Source organism: Leptodactylus fuscus, chromosome 5, assembly GCF_031893055.1.
Source record: "Leptodactylus fuscus isolate aLepFus1 chromosome 5, aLepFus1.hap2, whole genome shotgun sequence".
In the NCBI taxonomy this organism is placed as follows: Eukaryota; Metazoa; Chordata; class Amphibia; order Anura; family Leptodactylidae; genus Leptodactylus; species Leptodactylus fuscus.
In genome coordinates this window covers 98697232-98712915 of record NC_134269.1, presented here as the reverse complement: position 1 = coordinate 98712915, position 15684 = coordinate 98697232, and the positions used below count along the sequence as shown (strand labels likewise).

Sequence of the window (15684 nt, the reverse complement as noted above, 5' to 3'; positions counted from 1 at the left end):
TACAGCTGGTGCACTGATATTTAAAGAGGACCAGTCACCAGGTCTGAACAGACATATATCATCTACTCACTGAGTATTTTGGCATTTTGTTTTTGTTTTTTTTTATCAAAATATGTTCAGCCATTCCAAAGATAAAAGCTCTTTTATTGCTGCTAAAAAAAATTGGGCATACTAGACAAGTAGGTGGTAAAACGTTGATTCCTCAAAGAGTGGGGCCTCTATGCTGTATATCAAGGAGTGTTAACTTCCACTTGGATAGGAAGGTACTATTCTATAAGATCTGACTTTCTATAAAGATTACTACATCATTGCATCAGTTATGCCATGGCTTCACAGAAACATACCTCTACATGGACATTGTAACTGAATGGCTTACTGAGTAGGAAAACCATGACAGTAGTGATAAAACGCAACACTATTGAATTTGTTGCCATCATAAATATCACATTCACCAATTTGCTCAGGAAGCTTCGTAAAAACAGCCCTGAAAATTTGTACTTTGACTTTGCATTGTATCACATCATATGCAATATCTGACAATGTAGCCCAGCCTTCCATAGAAAGGCAATTAACTACAGAATTAAAGAATAAAGGGATATCTTAAACACCATGCTGCAGTTCATGGATGAATAAGAATCTGGGATTGCAAGGATAAAGTATTAAGAGTAGTCACCACACTGTAAACATTTTACAGCTAGCTTTGTAACTCTCAAATAGAGGTCTAGGAAGTGTATATATCTATAAACAATCAGCATACAGCAAAGGATATCTGAAATGCTCATCAGTATTGGCCGATGACTAAAAAGTGGTAGAAGGATCTTTGATATGGCATTTACCCAAATAAGAATGATAGACCCTTAAGGAATCGCAAAAACAAATATGCTCTATGCTGCTTGTTCAATGAAGAAAAACAAAGAATCCTCAAATGCAGAGATTTGTGCTTATACCCATCTTCAGGCTTTGATATTTGTTATAAGAGCTGGAAAAAAAAACAAAGAACAAGCGGAGCATACAGATGAAGGAGATTTAACTCAACTATCTTGCTTTAGAATGATATCATCATAGAAGACAACAAAAGCCAATGGAAACTCATTGACAAAAAAATGAACAATGTAATGGCTTTTCACTGACTTTTGTAGTCTATCACACTACAGAAATTTATCCCAATGCAGAAAGTTGGGTTAACTCTGCTACATATGTACTTTGCCATTTTAATACTGTAGTAACTAAATAACATGGAATGCAAGCTGGAAACAATAAGAAAGAAAGAAATAATCAGTAACAGAGAATGTAGGGGTTGTGGTTTGTAATATATCACAGGATAAATCAATACAGTGATGGACAGGATGGGCTGTAGCCATAGATCTGGTATACCACTACCACTACTATAATGAATCGCTCTGGCTCCCCAGGTAATATAGCTTACTTCTCCAGGAAAGCACAGGGAAATAGGGACAGATAGTAATTTTGTATGCCTTTGTAGTAGGACTGTAGAGTCGGTGCCAATTTTGGATGTAGTCAAAATAAAAATGGCATCAACTCCAAACCCAGTTTCAAAATAAAATGTTTTTAAATGTATTATACAATTATTAATATTGTACAATTAATTAGATACTCAGTTTGTAGCATATTTAATATCAAACAAATCAAAAAATTTTATAAATTTATTGGAGCTTTACTGCCTCTTACAGACCATGACTGTCAGCTATTTATACAGGAGTCAGAACAGAAAACAGGCTGCAAAAAAAGTGTGGCCAACTTGCTCTAAATCCCTGCTTTTTAGAGAGTCACTTATTGGTTGCTATTGGCACCAATAATTCAGGGTGCCATGGATCTTTACCCCCAAAGACAGGTAGCTGGTTTGCATGAACTAGAGATAGCAATATACCTCTCCATTATTAGAATATTGTCCTCTATCCAAATAAAACTCCTAGCTTTAAAGGGCTTTTTTGGTCAACATATATATATTTTTTTTTTAAAAAGGTCTGTTAGTGTTATTAATGGGTTATTAAGTGCACCCAAATACCTTTAGCAGTGTTTTGAGTGATTTCTGGGTTTCTCTGGGAGCTCCTGGCATCCTCTGCATTTGTTTAAATGGTGTAGAATTCTTCTGTCTTAGCTCATGAAATGCATCATGATAGTATTAGCAGACACACTACCTCCCTTCTCACTCCTCCCCTCCTTCTCTTACACCCCCTCCTTGTCTCCATAACTATCCTGCCTGTTACTAAACCTTCCCAACTAACTCAACACCCCCCCTCCCATCATACTAACCTGTCTTCCTTCCAGATTTCCTCTTGCATGACAGCTCCTCTTTGTCTTTGACTCCGCCAGAGCGTGTGCAATAGTCCCGACAATGTAGCTGGCAATCCACCTATACTGCATAGGCGTGGGAGGCTCCTCCAGCCTGCACATGTGCCAGCAGAAGAGGAGGAGCCATCCCTCAGAAGGGAGTCTGGGAGGAAGACACGTAAATATGATGGGGTGGAGAGGGGGAGAGTATTGATGACGTTCCGTTTCTGGAAACGGAACTTCACCAGATGATCAGAAAATGCACCTGGGGCTGTCCCTGGGACCACCCCAGGGATATGGGTAAACATACATTTTGGCTAATTTATGTAGTTTAGAAAGTAGTCGGGGGAAGGGTATTTAGATTAGTGTAGGAATTCCATTTTGATCACGGACAACCCCTTTAAGCTAAATAAAGAGTTTTACCTACTACATTGCTTAATTTATCTTGACTCATTTGCTGGATAGTACTGAATGTGTCTCCTTTGTGTTTACAGCTGGTTGGTTTAGGTTTAAGACCACTGCTGCTATCTATTAGCAGTGATCGGGCTAGTAATGTCAGTGTCTGTTCCCAGTCACCTCACTTCTCCTCACTGTGAATAAAGAGCTGACAGAAGTCTCCACTTGCCAAAGTTACCATAGCTGCTGGGACCTGATAACTCCAGAACAGTGCTTTTATCAGTGTCTTGGTTACCGTATATACTCGAGTATAAGCCAACCCCCTAATTTTACCACAAAAAACTGGGAAAACTTATTGACTCGAGTATAAGCCTAGGGGGGAAATGCAGCAGCTACTGGAAAATTTAAAAAATTAAAATGGTCGTAGTTTTGGGGTGCAGTAGTTGCTGGGTGCTGGGGAAGGGGTGTTTTGGTTGTCTGTCTGGCCCTTCCCTGAGCTTGAGGACTGAGGGTTTTTTTCCCCCACTTGGAATTCAGCCTGGCTGAATATAGGGGATCTGCAGTGCTCCTATTAACCCCTTCCCGACAGATCAGGAGCACTGCATATCCCCTATATTCAGTAGACACTTTCAGACACAGGGATACCTAATGTGTTTGTGTTTTACAGTCATATTCTACTTTTGTATGTATTCTAGGGAAAGGAATGATTTAGAACTTTTATTTTTTTTTTAAATCTTTTTTTTTTCTTTTGCACTATTTTATGGGAGATTCTATACATTAATATTGTGGCTGGTCATTGTATAATTCAAAATAATGACTCTTGTTGTTCTGAAACTAGAGTCAAAGTTTTTCGACTTTAACAAAAAACTGGTTCTGACTCCACCGCCCTGCTATTATCTTTGGGTTTATGTAGAGAGGTACCGTATATACTCGAGTATAAGCCGAATTTTTCAGCCCAGTTTTCAGCACTGCAGATCCCCTATATTCAGCCAGGCTGAATTCCAAGTGGGGGAAAAAAACCCTCAGTCCTCAAGCTCAGGGAAGGGCCAGACAGACAACCAAAACACCCCTTCCCCAGCACCCAGCAACTACTGCAAATTTTTTTTTTTTTTTTTTTTGCTGACTCGAGTATAAGCCGAGGGAGGCTTTTTCAGCACAAAAACTGGGCTGAAAAATTCGGCTTATACTCGAGTATATACGGTACCTCTCTACATAAACCCAAAGATAATAGCAGGGCGGTGGAGTCAGAACCAGTTTTTTGTTAAAGTCGAAAAACTTTGACTCTAGTTTCAGAACAACAAGAGTCATTATTTTGAATTATACAATTATAAATCTTGTATAATTAATTAGAAGTATAGTTTGTTGCATATTTACTTTAATGGGAAGTCAACCCCTAGCTTTTAAATGAATTGGAGAAGCTTTACTTCTTCTGTATGACCATGTAAAGGAGTTAGAGACAGAGCAGGAGTAACAGTCTGTGTGGAAAACAAAGGAGTCAAGAATTGGTGGTTTGGCCTACTGACTCCACATCCATGCATAACAGTGTAGAGTTTATGCTCAGAAGAATGCCGTTGTCCTGAGTTGCAATCAACAGGCTATGACTTTGTTCACATTTGTGTCGGAGTGTCTGTTCGGAACATTGTGCCTGACACATATCCTGAACAAAAAAGTCCTGCAAGAATGAATTTTTCATCCAATGATGCTTTGTAAAAAAAAAAAAATAAACTACACCTGAAGGACCCCCCTTTACAGTCAATTGGATCCCCGGGAACAGTTGCTTTCTGCCATTAGACAGACTGTTTTTCTGCTCTTCTAGTCTTTTGATGGACCAGAACAAAAGAATCTCCAACATATCGAACAGAGCATAAGTCTGCCCATCAACTTGTCACTGAAACCAAGAAGTGGAAGGAAGAAGAGACAGTAGAGCAGATGAACCCTTACCCTGGAAAAGTTTATACTACCTACCTCACTGCTCATTACACTCACATAATTTATAATTGAGAGCAGGCATTGAAGCGATTATCTATGTACATAATTTAGTTGACAATATCTCCATTGGTATTTATAAGAATCAATAAAAACTACATATTAAAGATCCTTTTTCTTTACTTTGTGAATATAGGTGTTTGTAGACTCCGAGTAGTGTATGACAGCTACTGCATGCTTCTCAATTCAAGGAATATTTTAAGAGGTTTTATAATATTAGGGCAGAAAAAAAGCATGGGTCAAGGAGACTGAGATGTAAACAATCATGTAATTACTACAGCACAGTAAGGAAAGAGTGACACAGTATCAGCAGTGGCAGTGAAGTATCTTTACCATGCATATTAACATGGCTCAATAGAACAGTGAGTAAAGGAGACCTTAGTGCTGTTTCACTCATCTTTGCTACTTGTGGTTAAATTAAAACAAATATTTTTTAAAGGTGGCAATAGATGTGTATACCGTAGGTGTTTGCAGGTGCATCCACAACTCCCCTTGAATGGCAGAAGTGGCCACATAACTTTATTCAAAACATTTACATTTTTCATGCTCAATCTCCTTGCTAGGTCCCTACGTGTAAGAAGATTCCACCTGTAAAGTGAGAAAAATAGCCCCTCAATCAAATAATTTTATGTAAAGTATATGGCCAACTTTACTTCACCAGCATGCAGACTGCTCTCTAGTGGTTGATCCTGCAGACACATTCTCTCTCAGATGGCACAGAAGGCTGCAGCGACTAAGAAACAACTCTTGGCATCAGAGGAGAAAAGGGAGGATGGAGGACAAAGAAGCAGAGTTCCTAAGTGTGGGAGAGAATGATCTCACATAATAAAGGGATACTGAGAGTGTAGTATGTGCTACAGCGCATGATGAGACATCGATCACACAGCAGGAAGGAGGGGACCGTACACAGCAAGTGTCACTGGACTACAAATAAAAATAAAATCTAATTTTTTAAAGGTACAGGTACTCCTGCCTTTAAAGAGATGCCCCTAGAGAGGCTGAAAGATCACTAGTAGCTTCCATATGACACCCTTTCTGTACATGCTCTAGTAGGAACATGATATACATAAGAGAAAAGTTGCCATCGGACTAAGAAACAGGAGGAAGCCGTAGGAGCAATCAGATGTGCAAAGACACAAACTGAGATGAAAATAGAGAGCGTGCACAAGGAGAGGTAACTGACATAGAAGAGGAAAAGAGAAAATGATGTAATCAGAGCTGGCCAAATAGGTGAGGAGAACCAAAGGAACTTATATTCAGAGGAAAATAAAGCCACATGTACTTTATACAGTGTTTCACATGTGACAATGAAAAACAGATCATCGACATTAAACTAAAATGATTCTCTGAGTTCAAAGGTATTTTCAATTGCTTAAAGAGGTAACGTGGGGAATAATATTTTCAGCGCTCGCTGCACCATACAAGCTAGTACTATACTCCCCTTACAATCTCAGCAATGGCGGGGGAGTAGGTGGTGGTAGTAATCGTTTTTATCTGCCTCTGAACAACCCTGCTCTACTTCTGCGCCTTGTACACCAATGAGGGATTGGCCATGTGAAAATTCAGAGCATCAGTAGAGTAGGCAGAGACAGAAGTCTCAGCGCAGAAGACAATTTTGATCATCTAGGCAATGCTGTATATGTTAAACAGTTTGGACTCCAGACCGATACAATATATCCAAACCAAAAAGATTTGTGCTTCTTATGATATATTTAGTCCACTGACCAGATAAAACTGTATTCATCTCTCAGCTGAGAGCAGAGCTAGGTCTGTACAGGGTAGTAGGCTCTGAATGTAATAATAAATATTCTCATTTACAGACTACAAATGAATATGATAAAAGTATTGCAGGGTAAAAAAAAAATTAAAAAAATTATAAGAATATGAAAAGTTGTAACCTCTTTAAGCTTTATTTTAAATAAAATTAAAATGTATATTCCTTTTGAGACAATGAGGGGTTTTGCACCAGGGAAGCACCAGAAACTGCAACTTTTTCGTGCAAGGGGAACAAAATGTAAAGGAGTTGTGAAGATAAAGCAGAGAAAGCAAAGATGATTTCTTCTAGAAGCCTAAGCAGAGGGCAACTGGCAACTTCATTCTGTAAATACAAGGCTGATTTAACCAGGCGGTAACTTCACAGCGTTTTAACCTGGACTATAATTTCCAAGGCGCGATCAATTGTAGGAGCTTCTAAAAACATGTTACAACACTGTCAGGCCGTTACTAGATTCCCAAATCTAAGTATGCAATTAACAGCGAGGGCAGCTGCATATCAGAGTCCCATCGCACAGCAGGTTGATGGGAATGAAAAACAGTCTGGGAAATAGCAATCACACAGGAATCACTAAATGATTAGTAAATTGGATATGATGGCAAGCTGTGCCAGCATGAGATATGTTGCACAAAGCGATTTTTGGGCACAGGAATAGGAGAGGAGTAAATACAAGTTACAATTAAAGCATAGGCAGCAATCATAGGTTTTTACAGGAAAACCTAAGAGAAATGCTTAAACTGCAACTGAGTTTAAAATTCCACTTGGAAGAAACCAAAAAACAATAATTTTCCAGAGAAATTCAATTTCCCAGAGGAAATGTCAGCGGTCTTGACATTTATTACACTATAATAGACTACTGATAGTAATAAATCACAAAGACTAAAGGAAAAATATGCAAATCTGTTTCCCAAGATGCAAATAGGAAAACAGTGCCTCTGTTTGCTGCCCTCTAGGGGTAGCTCCCTTGAACATCATGCCCGACTTTCCAAAAAGCCTTTACTGCTATGATGCGGGATTTTACCATGTCAGTATCCCAGCTGTGGACAGGGTTGTTTCGATCTGGTTTAAAATTATCAAGAACCTAGCAAGCCTGAAGAACCATAGTTGTGACACTTGGGACATTTTCACTTCTAGCAGGTGAAAGGTTAAATCCTGGCACTGGCCTGGGAGTCTATTACTGGCTATATAGTTTTGTTTGTTTGTTTTTGTTTTTTTTTTGGGGGGGGGGTTTGTTTTGTTTTTAATAAAATACATAGCATTTAGAAAGTCTATTCTAGGCATACCTTTCATTCATTGATCCTCGCCGCCGTTTTTCAATTAACCCGGTTTTCTTGATATGTAAATTAGTCTTCAGGGAGCACCAGAAGCGTTATCACTGTTCCCCGAGCACAGCTGCATCATCAGCTGCCTCCGTTTCTCAATGCCCCCTTCTTCACATGCAATCCCTCCTTCTACACCTCTACGCTGCTTCCAGAGCAGCTAGTCACGTACAGCGCATGTGCTAGATTTTAAATGTGCTATATGTGACTAGCTGCTCTGGAAGCAGTGAAGAGTTGTAAAGAAGGGGGCAGTGAGAAACAGAGGCTGCTGATGACGCAGCGGTGCCCGGAGAACAGTAATAAGGTTTCTGGTGCACCATGAAGAATAATTCAAGAAAACTAGGTTAATCAAAAAATGGCTGCGAGAATCACTGAATGAAAGGTATGCCTAGAATAGCTTTTCTAAAGGCAACCCAACCTAGAAATAAGATTCTGTAGTTTATTCATCAATGGAACATTTGTGATTTGCATTATGTTGTGCAAAACTTTTCTTACCCCAGAAATGTCTGCCACCCTGTGTATGGGAACTTCCTTTTTGCTGTGAAGTCCCTTGGCATTCTTAATGGCCCTATGAAATAAAAATAGGTAGAAAAGAAAAGTGATGAACATCTTACTAAATAGTTAAATTTTATTCTTTAGCACAGGAAACAGACTTTAAAAGAAAATCAATATGAAATCAGGAAAAAAGCAAAAGCATATGTGCACATTCAGTAGTGAATCATATTTCTAGTCATTGTCAGTGCTGCAAAACTGCTTGCATTCATCAACATGAATACTTGTACAAAGGGGGCTTCTAAGCAAATATGTTTAGCACAAAAAAGAAACACTGGTTTATCAGATATGATCACGATGTAACAATATATTATATAATTATTATTTGTCTTACTTGCATAATGCCAACATGTTCCGCAGTGCTTTAGAGACATTGTGGTCAGTGTTCCATATAAGGCTCAATCTAAATTCCCTATCAGTATGTCTTTATAGGAGGAAACCTACACAAACACAGGGAGAACATACAAACTCCTTGCATTTATTGTTCTTCAGTATCATGCTAAGGCCCCTTTAAGACGCTTTTGTGCCATTTCAGTGTGCTTTCTGTGTTTTTTCCTGATAGCACACTGACCCATTCTATTCCTATGGCTCTAAGCACAGTACCGTAAATGCCAGGGATCTGTGTTTGGGCCGAGAGTCCCAAGCTTATGGGGGTGTGAAAAACCTGGAAAGCACATGGATGTATTCCATGTGTCATCCGTACTTGCGGAACAGTTAACATGCTACCCACACAGGGGAGGGTGTTTGCTTTAGTGTGTCATCTATGAATCCACAAATACAGATGATGCACTGAAGCAATACCGTCTTTTTTTGGGGGGGACATACGGCATTGATGCTGAAGACACACGGTCCACAAATGGAACAGTATTTTGTGGACCACAAAATACACACGGCCCTCTGCAAGAGGCCTTACTATTGAGCCACCGTGTTGCCCCCATATGACGGCAAACTGCTATAATATCAGAATTGTTGGTATACTGAGCTAGTGCTACAAATAGATACCATCGCAGAAAAATGGATTTCCAAAGAAATTAATGAAACTGCCCGTACAAAAGAACTTTAATTTTATGCTGTATCTCTGTATTTTACATAACCTAGAAAAACATAAAATATTCTCAGCTTTCACATACTGCCATATGATTTGTAATAAATCTGTAATAAATGGAGATGCCAATAGTTAAAAACATAATAAAGTTCAAATTCCTGACTATGTTTTTAACTAATGATATCTCAGGATATTATGCAGTCTAGGCAGCATATGAAAGCTCCTGAGGGGGCCCACTGGGCTGCCGAATACAGAAGGGTGGCTGCTCCGGGCCCACCCCGGCACCACCAATAATACATCTTTTATTTTTAACTAGATCGGCGTCTGCAGACACCGATCTAGTTAATTCGCTTCCAGCGACTGGCTGTTTTGTCAACCGCAAGCCAAAGTGTCCTGCTCGATCTTGCTGTGGATTCTACAACTGATTCGGAGACCGCGTCTTAAGACTCCCCAGTGGTTAAACTCATTCATTTGAGCCTAATCATCACTGGAAAGCCACAAGATGCTCTACATCAACCACCATGAGCTGGGGGGGGGAAGGGGGGGCAGAAAATAAAGAGCAGATGGGGCAGATGCCTAACTTAAAGGCTTTACTTTACTCTTTACTTTCTGATGTCTGAACAGGTTCTATCTACTTGTATCAAATGGATTGCATTACACTCAACTCCAGTAGGTCTGCCTCAGAAAAAAAAAACCAATTTGTTTTTTTTGTTTTTTTGCTGCAGTACACATGGGTTACTTCAAAGGTCTGAAGTTCTGTTACCCAAACGCCCACAAAAGCCTGAAGCCGACCCTGGACAGGCGAGTATTTTTTTCACTGCCCCCAGCTAACTTAAATGTTAAAAGGGTTGTCCGTTTTTGCATGGACAACCACTTTAAGTATATTACAAAAATGCTCCCAAACAAACCCAGACATATTACCAATAAAAAAAATAACGCGAGTTATATTTGAAGAACTGAAAAATTTGGGGTGGTGGTGTTTTTTTTGCTTATTTGTTTTAATTGCTGTAAGGAGTAATATATTTTTCTATGCACTTCAGCTGAGTAGCACATTTTACTATGCATTTGAGCTTTTAGAGTGGTGACACACTTAGGGTTGTTTCACACTAGCGCTTGTATTCCGTCCGAAAGGAGTCCGCATGGAGACCCCCCCGAACGGAATACCAACGCTAATGCAAGCGCTGTGCAGTTAAGCACACAGAGCCAATTATAGTCTATGGGCTCCATGTGCTTTGCAAGCACATCGCTTGCAATTGCGATTGCATTCCATCCAGGGGGTCTCCATGCGGACTCCTTGCGGACGGAATACAAGCACTAGTGTGAAACAACCCTAATTCTGTCCACCCTCCTTTTTTAAGTTTTGTGCTCTGTGCACAGGATTTATAATGTGTTGTGTATTTTGGAAGGCTTTTACATCAGCCTCATTTTTTCACTTTTGTCTGGTGGTCTAAAGTGGATATGGTGTATTTGGAGTAAAATTTTACCCCACATGTATGAAATGAAAATTTTTTCAGAAAGGTGAAGAAAAAAAAAAAAAAAATCAACAGCATTGGAATCGCAAGTTCCATTATTTATGACTTCAGTATTTCACTTACTCCAAAATGAAAGCATCAGTATTCAGGGAAGGGACTGGATGAGATTACGTAGGGTGTACGTAGGGGGCAAAGACACAATGGGGCACATTTATCAATACGGTCTATCTTAAACTACAAATCCCATTTCTAGTTTTAGACATATTTATCAATCTGTCGTACAGACCTTCATAGATATGGATGGTTTCTGGAAGTTTCAAAATTCTGGATCACCATGAGACAAATATCTGGCACACAAAGTAAATTGTTGTAAATACTTTACACCATTTTAAAGGTGGTCTACTTTGCACAGGAAATCTGCACCATATTTGTTCCTGTTTTATAAATGTGTCGTAAAGCTAGACACTTAAACCACGCCCATTCTAGTGCACATTTTTCAAAAAGTATCTATGCCTGTCGTATTGTTATATTCTATTTGGTGTAATGAATGGGAGTTAGGATTGTATACGACGCATTATTTTGCGGCCGCAAAATAACGCGGCGTATACGATCCTAACTCCCACTGAAATCAATGGGAGCTTTTACGGCGCGCAAACACTCACACGTCGTATATGTGCCACATCACGCGGCACGTTACATCGTGTGAATGCGCCCAAATTCAAATCCAGAGATTGAATGGTCATCAGATTACAGGTGAGAGGCATATTAAAATGTGATATTCATTACTGCAATTAGAGAAAGAAAAAGCACTGTGTAGCCACTGTATAGAAACAAAACTGTTCTGCTTTTTCCCTATAAAACCTATTTCACCTCTTCATCAGCCTGCAGAAATGATCTGTGTATTACCTGGGTTTACTGTTAGGATTGGTAAATCAGCCCGACACACAGTTCATTCTTCCCGGCCCGAACATGACTATGTAAGCAACCAGCCTGCTGTGATTTAAAAGCACGGGTAAGCACACGGGGAAAACTGGGATGTTCCCTGTGTGGTGCGCTTTTGCGGCTCCTTTCATTAAATGAATAGGAGTCATGGAAGCACGGGCCGCAAAATAGGACAGGAATAGGACCTGTTCTATATTTTGTAGCCCGGACTGTCGACCAGCACACAGGACCGTGAAATTCACGTTCATGTGTATGGGTCCATAGAAAAGAATGGGTCAGTGTGCTATCCATGAAATACACGGATGGCACACTGACCACGGCCATGGTCGTCCGCAAGGCTAAGGCGAAAAACCCATTTAGATTTTGCTGTGTTTTTTTGAGCCAAAGACAGGAGTAGACTGAGCAGAAGGGAGAAGTATAAGTGCTTTCTGGATATTCTCCACTCTTTTTATAGCCACCCAAAACGCCTCTAAATCTACAACAAAAATAGTTGCCTTTATGCAACGTGGGGCCTTAGCTTACAACAGGAATATATAAAAATCATGCTAAAGGTAACAAGAGAATTGCTACTATTTAGTTCAGGCAGCAAAGATGAATAAAGTCTAGTTGTAGACTGTGCTACTTTATTTAGAGTCAGGTCTGACCATATCAACTTCAGCCCGTATACCTAATAAGGGTCACCAGTGTAACTGTCATGAAGGATTCATTATCCTATACAGTAAGATCATATGCTCACCAAGATTCTTTGCACACTGTTTACAGTTCTATCTGGTTCTTAAATGATGAGCCCATCAGTGAATATGTAAATCCAGATAAATGTCGGCATGCCATGTAATTCTCACAGTCTGCCACAACAGCTGGAAACAAAGAGTGGGGAGAGTACAGTATACAACGCATGTTCATACTGTGTAAGCTCAACATTTGCATCCATTTCTATAAGAAAGCCTTGCCGCAGAGAATAGTTTTATTGTGAGGCCCAATTTTACACATTAAAGGTAATAATGCCTCCCTTCTGCTAATTCCTACGACTGCTTAATCACATGGAGGGGATTTAAATGCAAAGTATGAAGCTTGTGCTGTGGAGTTAATGGGAAAAAGCCTCTCAGGTGTAAAGAGCATCGCTCTCCAAGGGAATCAGCGCTGGTCCGACTGGTCAATTAGATGGGGGAAACAAATTAGCAAGCGCCACCGAGCTGACATTAACACCCATTTGCCATTCACTGGAAAGCAATAACCATACATATAATATAGCAAGTGAAGGAGAAGATCATATGCTAATGCAAAAAGAGAAGATGCACAACAGACAGGAACATTCTTAATAACGAATCATGACATAAATTGGCAAGGGGCTAAGGAGTGCAACAGTTTGCTTAGGTCTTTGCAGGTTGGAAGTCAGAGTAGCTTACCACACAGCACAATGATTTAAAAATAACCTGTGTTCGTTCAAGTCCACTACCACCTGTTGTCTCTTAATCTATTGTACACAGCCCTTTCCATCAAGGATGAAACAATCCGACTGTCTAGAGCCCCCCACCCTCTGTGCTATGCTGGCTTTAATGGCCAATGAGGCAGGGGGATGAACAGTGGTCACGCTGAGTCTCTATTCATATCCAGCTCATATGTGACTCAATGAGCCAATAGGTAAAAGGTTCAGGCCTTCCCTGCAGACATCCTACCATTCACTTCACAAGATCATTTTACAAGAGACAAGTGTCAATAAAAACATAATGAGTTAGGAAAAGCTTTCTTTTCCTCTCAGACAAAACATTTCATTACGGATCAAATTGCTTACTAGAAGGCTCGGGCACTGGGTATACCTCTTTCACAGTAGGAATATGCTAACAGTGCCTGTGCTATTAGATGCTCTGTTTAATAAAAATGGGGGGGGGGAGCACAAGACAAGATTGTTTTCTTTACCTTCAGTACAGAAAGTTTAATATAATCTTAATGGTATATATACAGGACTATTTCAAGTGCGTATACCTTCAGAGGTTGCTTTCTCTTTTGCATAAATGATGGCAAAGGAGGAGAGGGCAAAACACCCCCCCCCCCCCCCCCCTTAACCGGTTAAGGACCAGGCCCAAAAGTATGTTAAAGACCAGGCCTCTTTTTTCAAAACTGACATGTGTCACTTTAAATGGCAATAACTTTGAGACGCTTTAACTTACAAAAATGATTTTGAGATTGTTTTTTTCGTAACACATTATACTTCATGTTAGTGGTAAACACTAATCAATATTTTTGCATTTATTTATAAAAAAAACTAGGAAATTTGATGGAAATTTGAAAAAAATTGCAATTTTCAAAATGTGAAATTCTCTACTTTTCAAGCAGATAGTCATACCATCCAAATACATGAATAAATATTATCTCCCATATCTCTGCTTTATATTGGCATCATCTTTTGATGGTCTTTTAATTTATTTTGGACGTCACAAGGCTTAAAAGTGTAACAGCGATTTTCCAGATTTACAAGAAAATTCTCCAAACCAATTTTTTAGGGACCACTTCAGTTCTGAAAGTAATTATAAAGGCCTGTATAATAGAAACCCCCATAAATTACCCCATTTTCAAAACTGCACCCCTCAAATTATTCAAAACAGCATTTGGGATGTTTGTTAACCCTTTAAGCATTTCATAAGAATAAAAATAATATGGCAGTGAAATTTAGACATTTCATTTTTTTTCACTAATACATTCATTTAGACCTAAAATTAACACATTCACAAAGGGTTAAAGGAGAAAATGCATCTGATAGTTTATTGTGCAATTTCTCCAGTGCACAGAAATACCCCACATGTGGGTATAAACTGACTTTTGGGCACACGACAGTGCATGGAAGGGAAGGAGCGACACTGGGTGTTTGAACAGCAGATTTTGCTGGAATAATTTTCAGGCGCCATGCCTTATTTGCAGAGACCCTAGAGTACCAAAACAATGGAAACCCCCCAAAAGTGACCCCATTTTAGAATCCACACCCCTCACAGAATTCATCAAGGGGTATAGTCAGCATTTGGGCCCTACAGTTGTTTCACAGATTTTACTAACATTGGGATGTGTAAATGAAAAATTACTAAAATGTCACTTTATCTCCAAAGTTTTCATTTTCACAAGGGGTTAAAGGAGTAAAAGCCCCCCACAGTTTGTTAAACAATTTCTCCTGAACACGGCAATACCCCATATGTGGCCATAGTATGCTGTATTGGAACATGGCGGGGCTTGGAATGGAAGGAGCGCTATTTGGCTTTTGGATGGCAGATTTTACTGGAATAATTTTAGGTGCCATGTCTCATTTGCAGAGCCCCTAGAGTACCAATACAGTGGAAACCCCCTAAAAGTGACCCCATTTTGGAAACTAAACCCCCCACAGAACATATCAAAGGGTAGAGTGAGCATTTTGACCCTACAGCTGTTTCACAGATTTTATTAACATTGGGCCTTGAAAATGAAAAATTACTTTTTTTCCAACAAACTGTCAATTTAGCCCCAAATTTTTAATTTTCACAAGAGGATAAAGGAGAAAAAGCTCCATAAAGTTCGTTAAACAATTTCTCCTGAACACAGAAATGCCCCAAATGTGGTAATAATCTGCTGTATGGGAATATGGCGGGGCTCAGAATGGAAAGAGCGCTATTTGGCTTTTGAAGGGCAGATTTTGCTGGAATATTTTTCAGATCCCATGTCGCATTTGCAGAGCCCCTAAAGTATCAATACAGTGGAAACCCCCTAAAAGTGACCCCATTTTGGAAACTACACCCCTCATAGAATTTATCTAGGGGTAGAGTGAGTATTTTGGCCTCACAGGTGTTTCACAGATTTTATTAACATTGGGACGTGAAAATGAAATATTACTTTTTTTCCCAATGAATCGTCCATTTAGCGCCATATTTTTAATTTTGCAAATAG

The 15684-nt window shown here is 39.5% G+C and overlaps 1 protein-coding gene across 2 annotated transcripts in view; it reads right to left on the bottom strand.

The window, feature by feature from the left end:
* SND1 (staphylococcal nuclease and tudor domain containing 1) overlaps nt 1-15684 on the bottom strand; it is a 437816-nt gene that overhangs the window by 222260 nt on the left and 199872 nt on the right. For both annotated transcript variants that reach the window (XM_075273874.1, XM_075273875.1), the window contains exon 14: nt 8263-8335. In XM_075273874.1, the coding sequence (XP_075129975.1) occupies nt 8263-8335 (73 nt within the window). The remainder of the gene's footprint in view (nt 1-8262; nt 8336-15684) is intronic.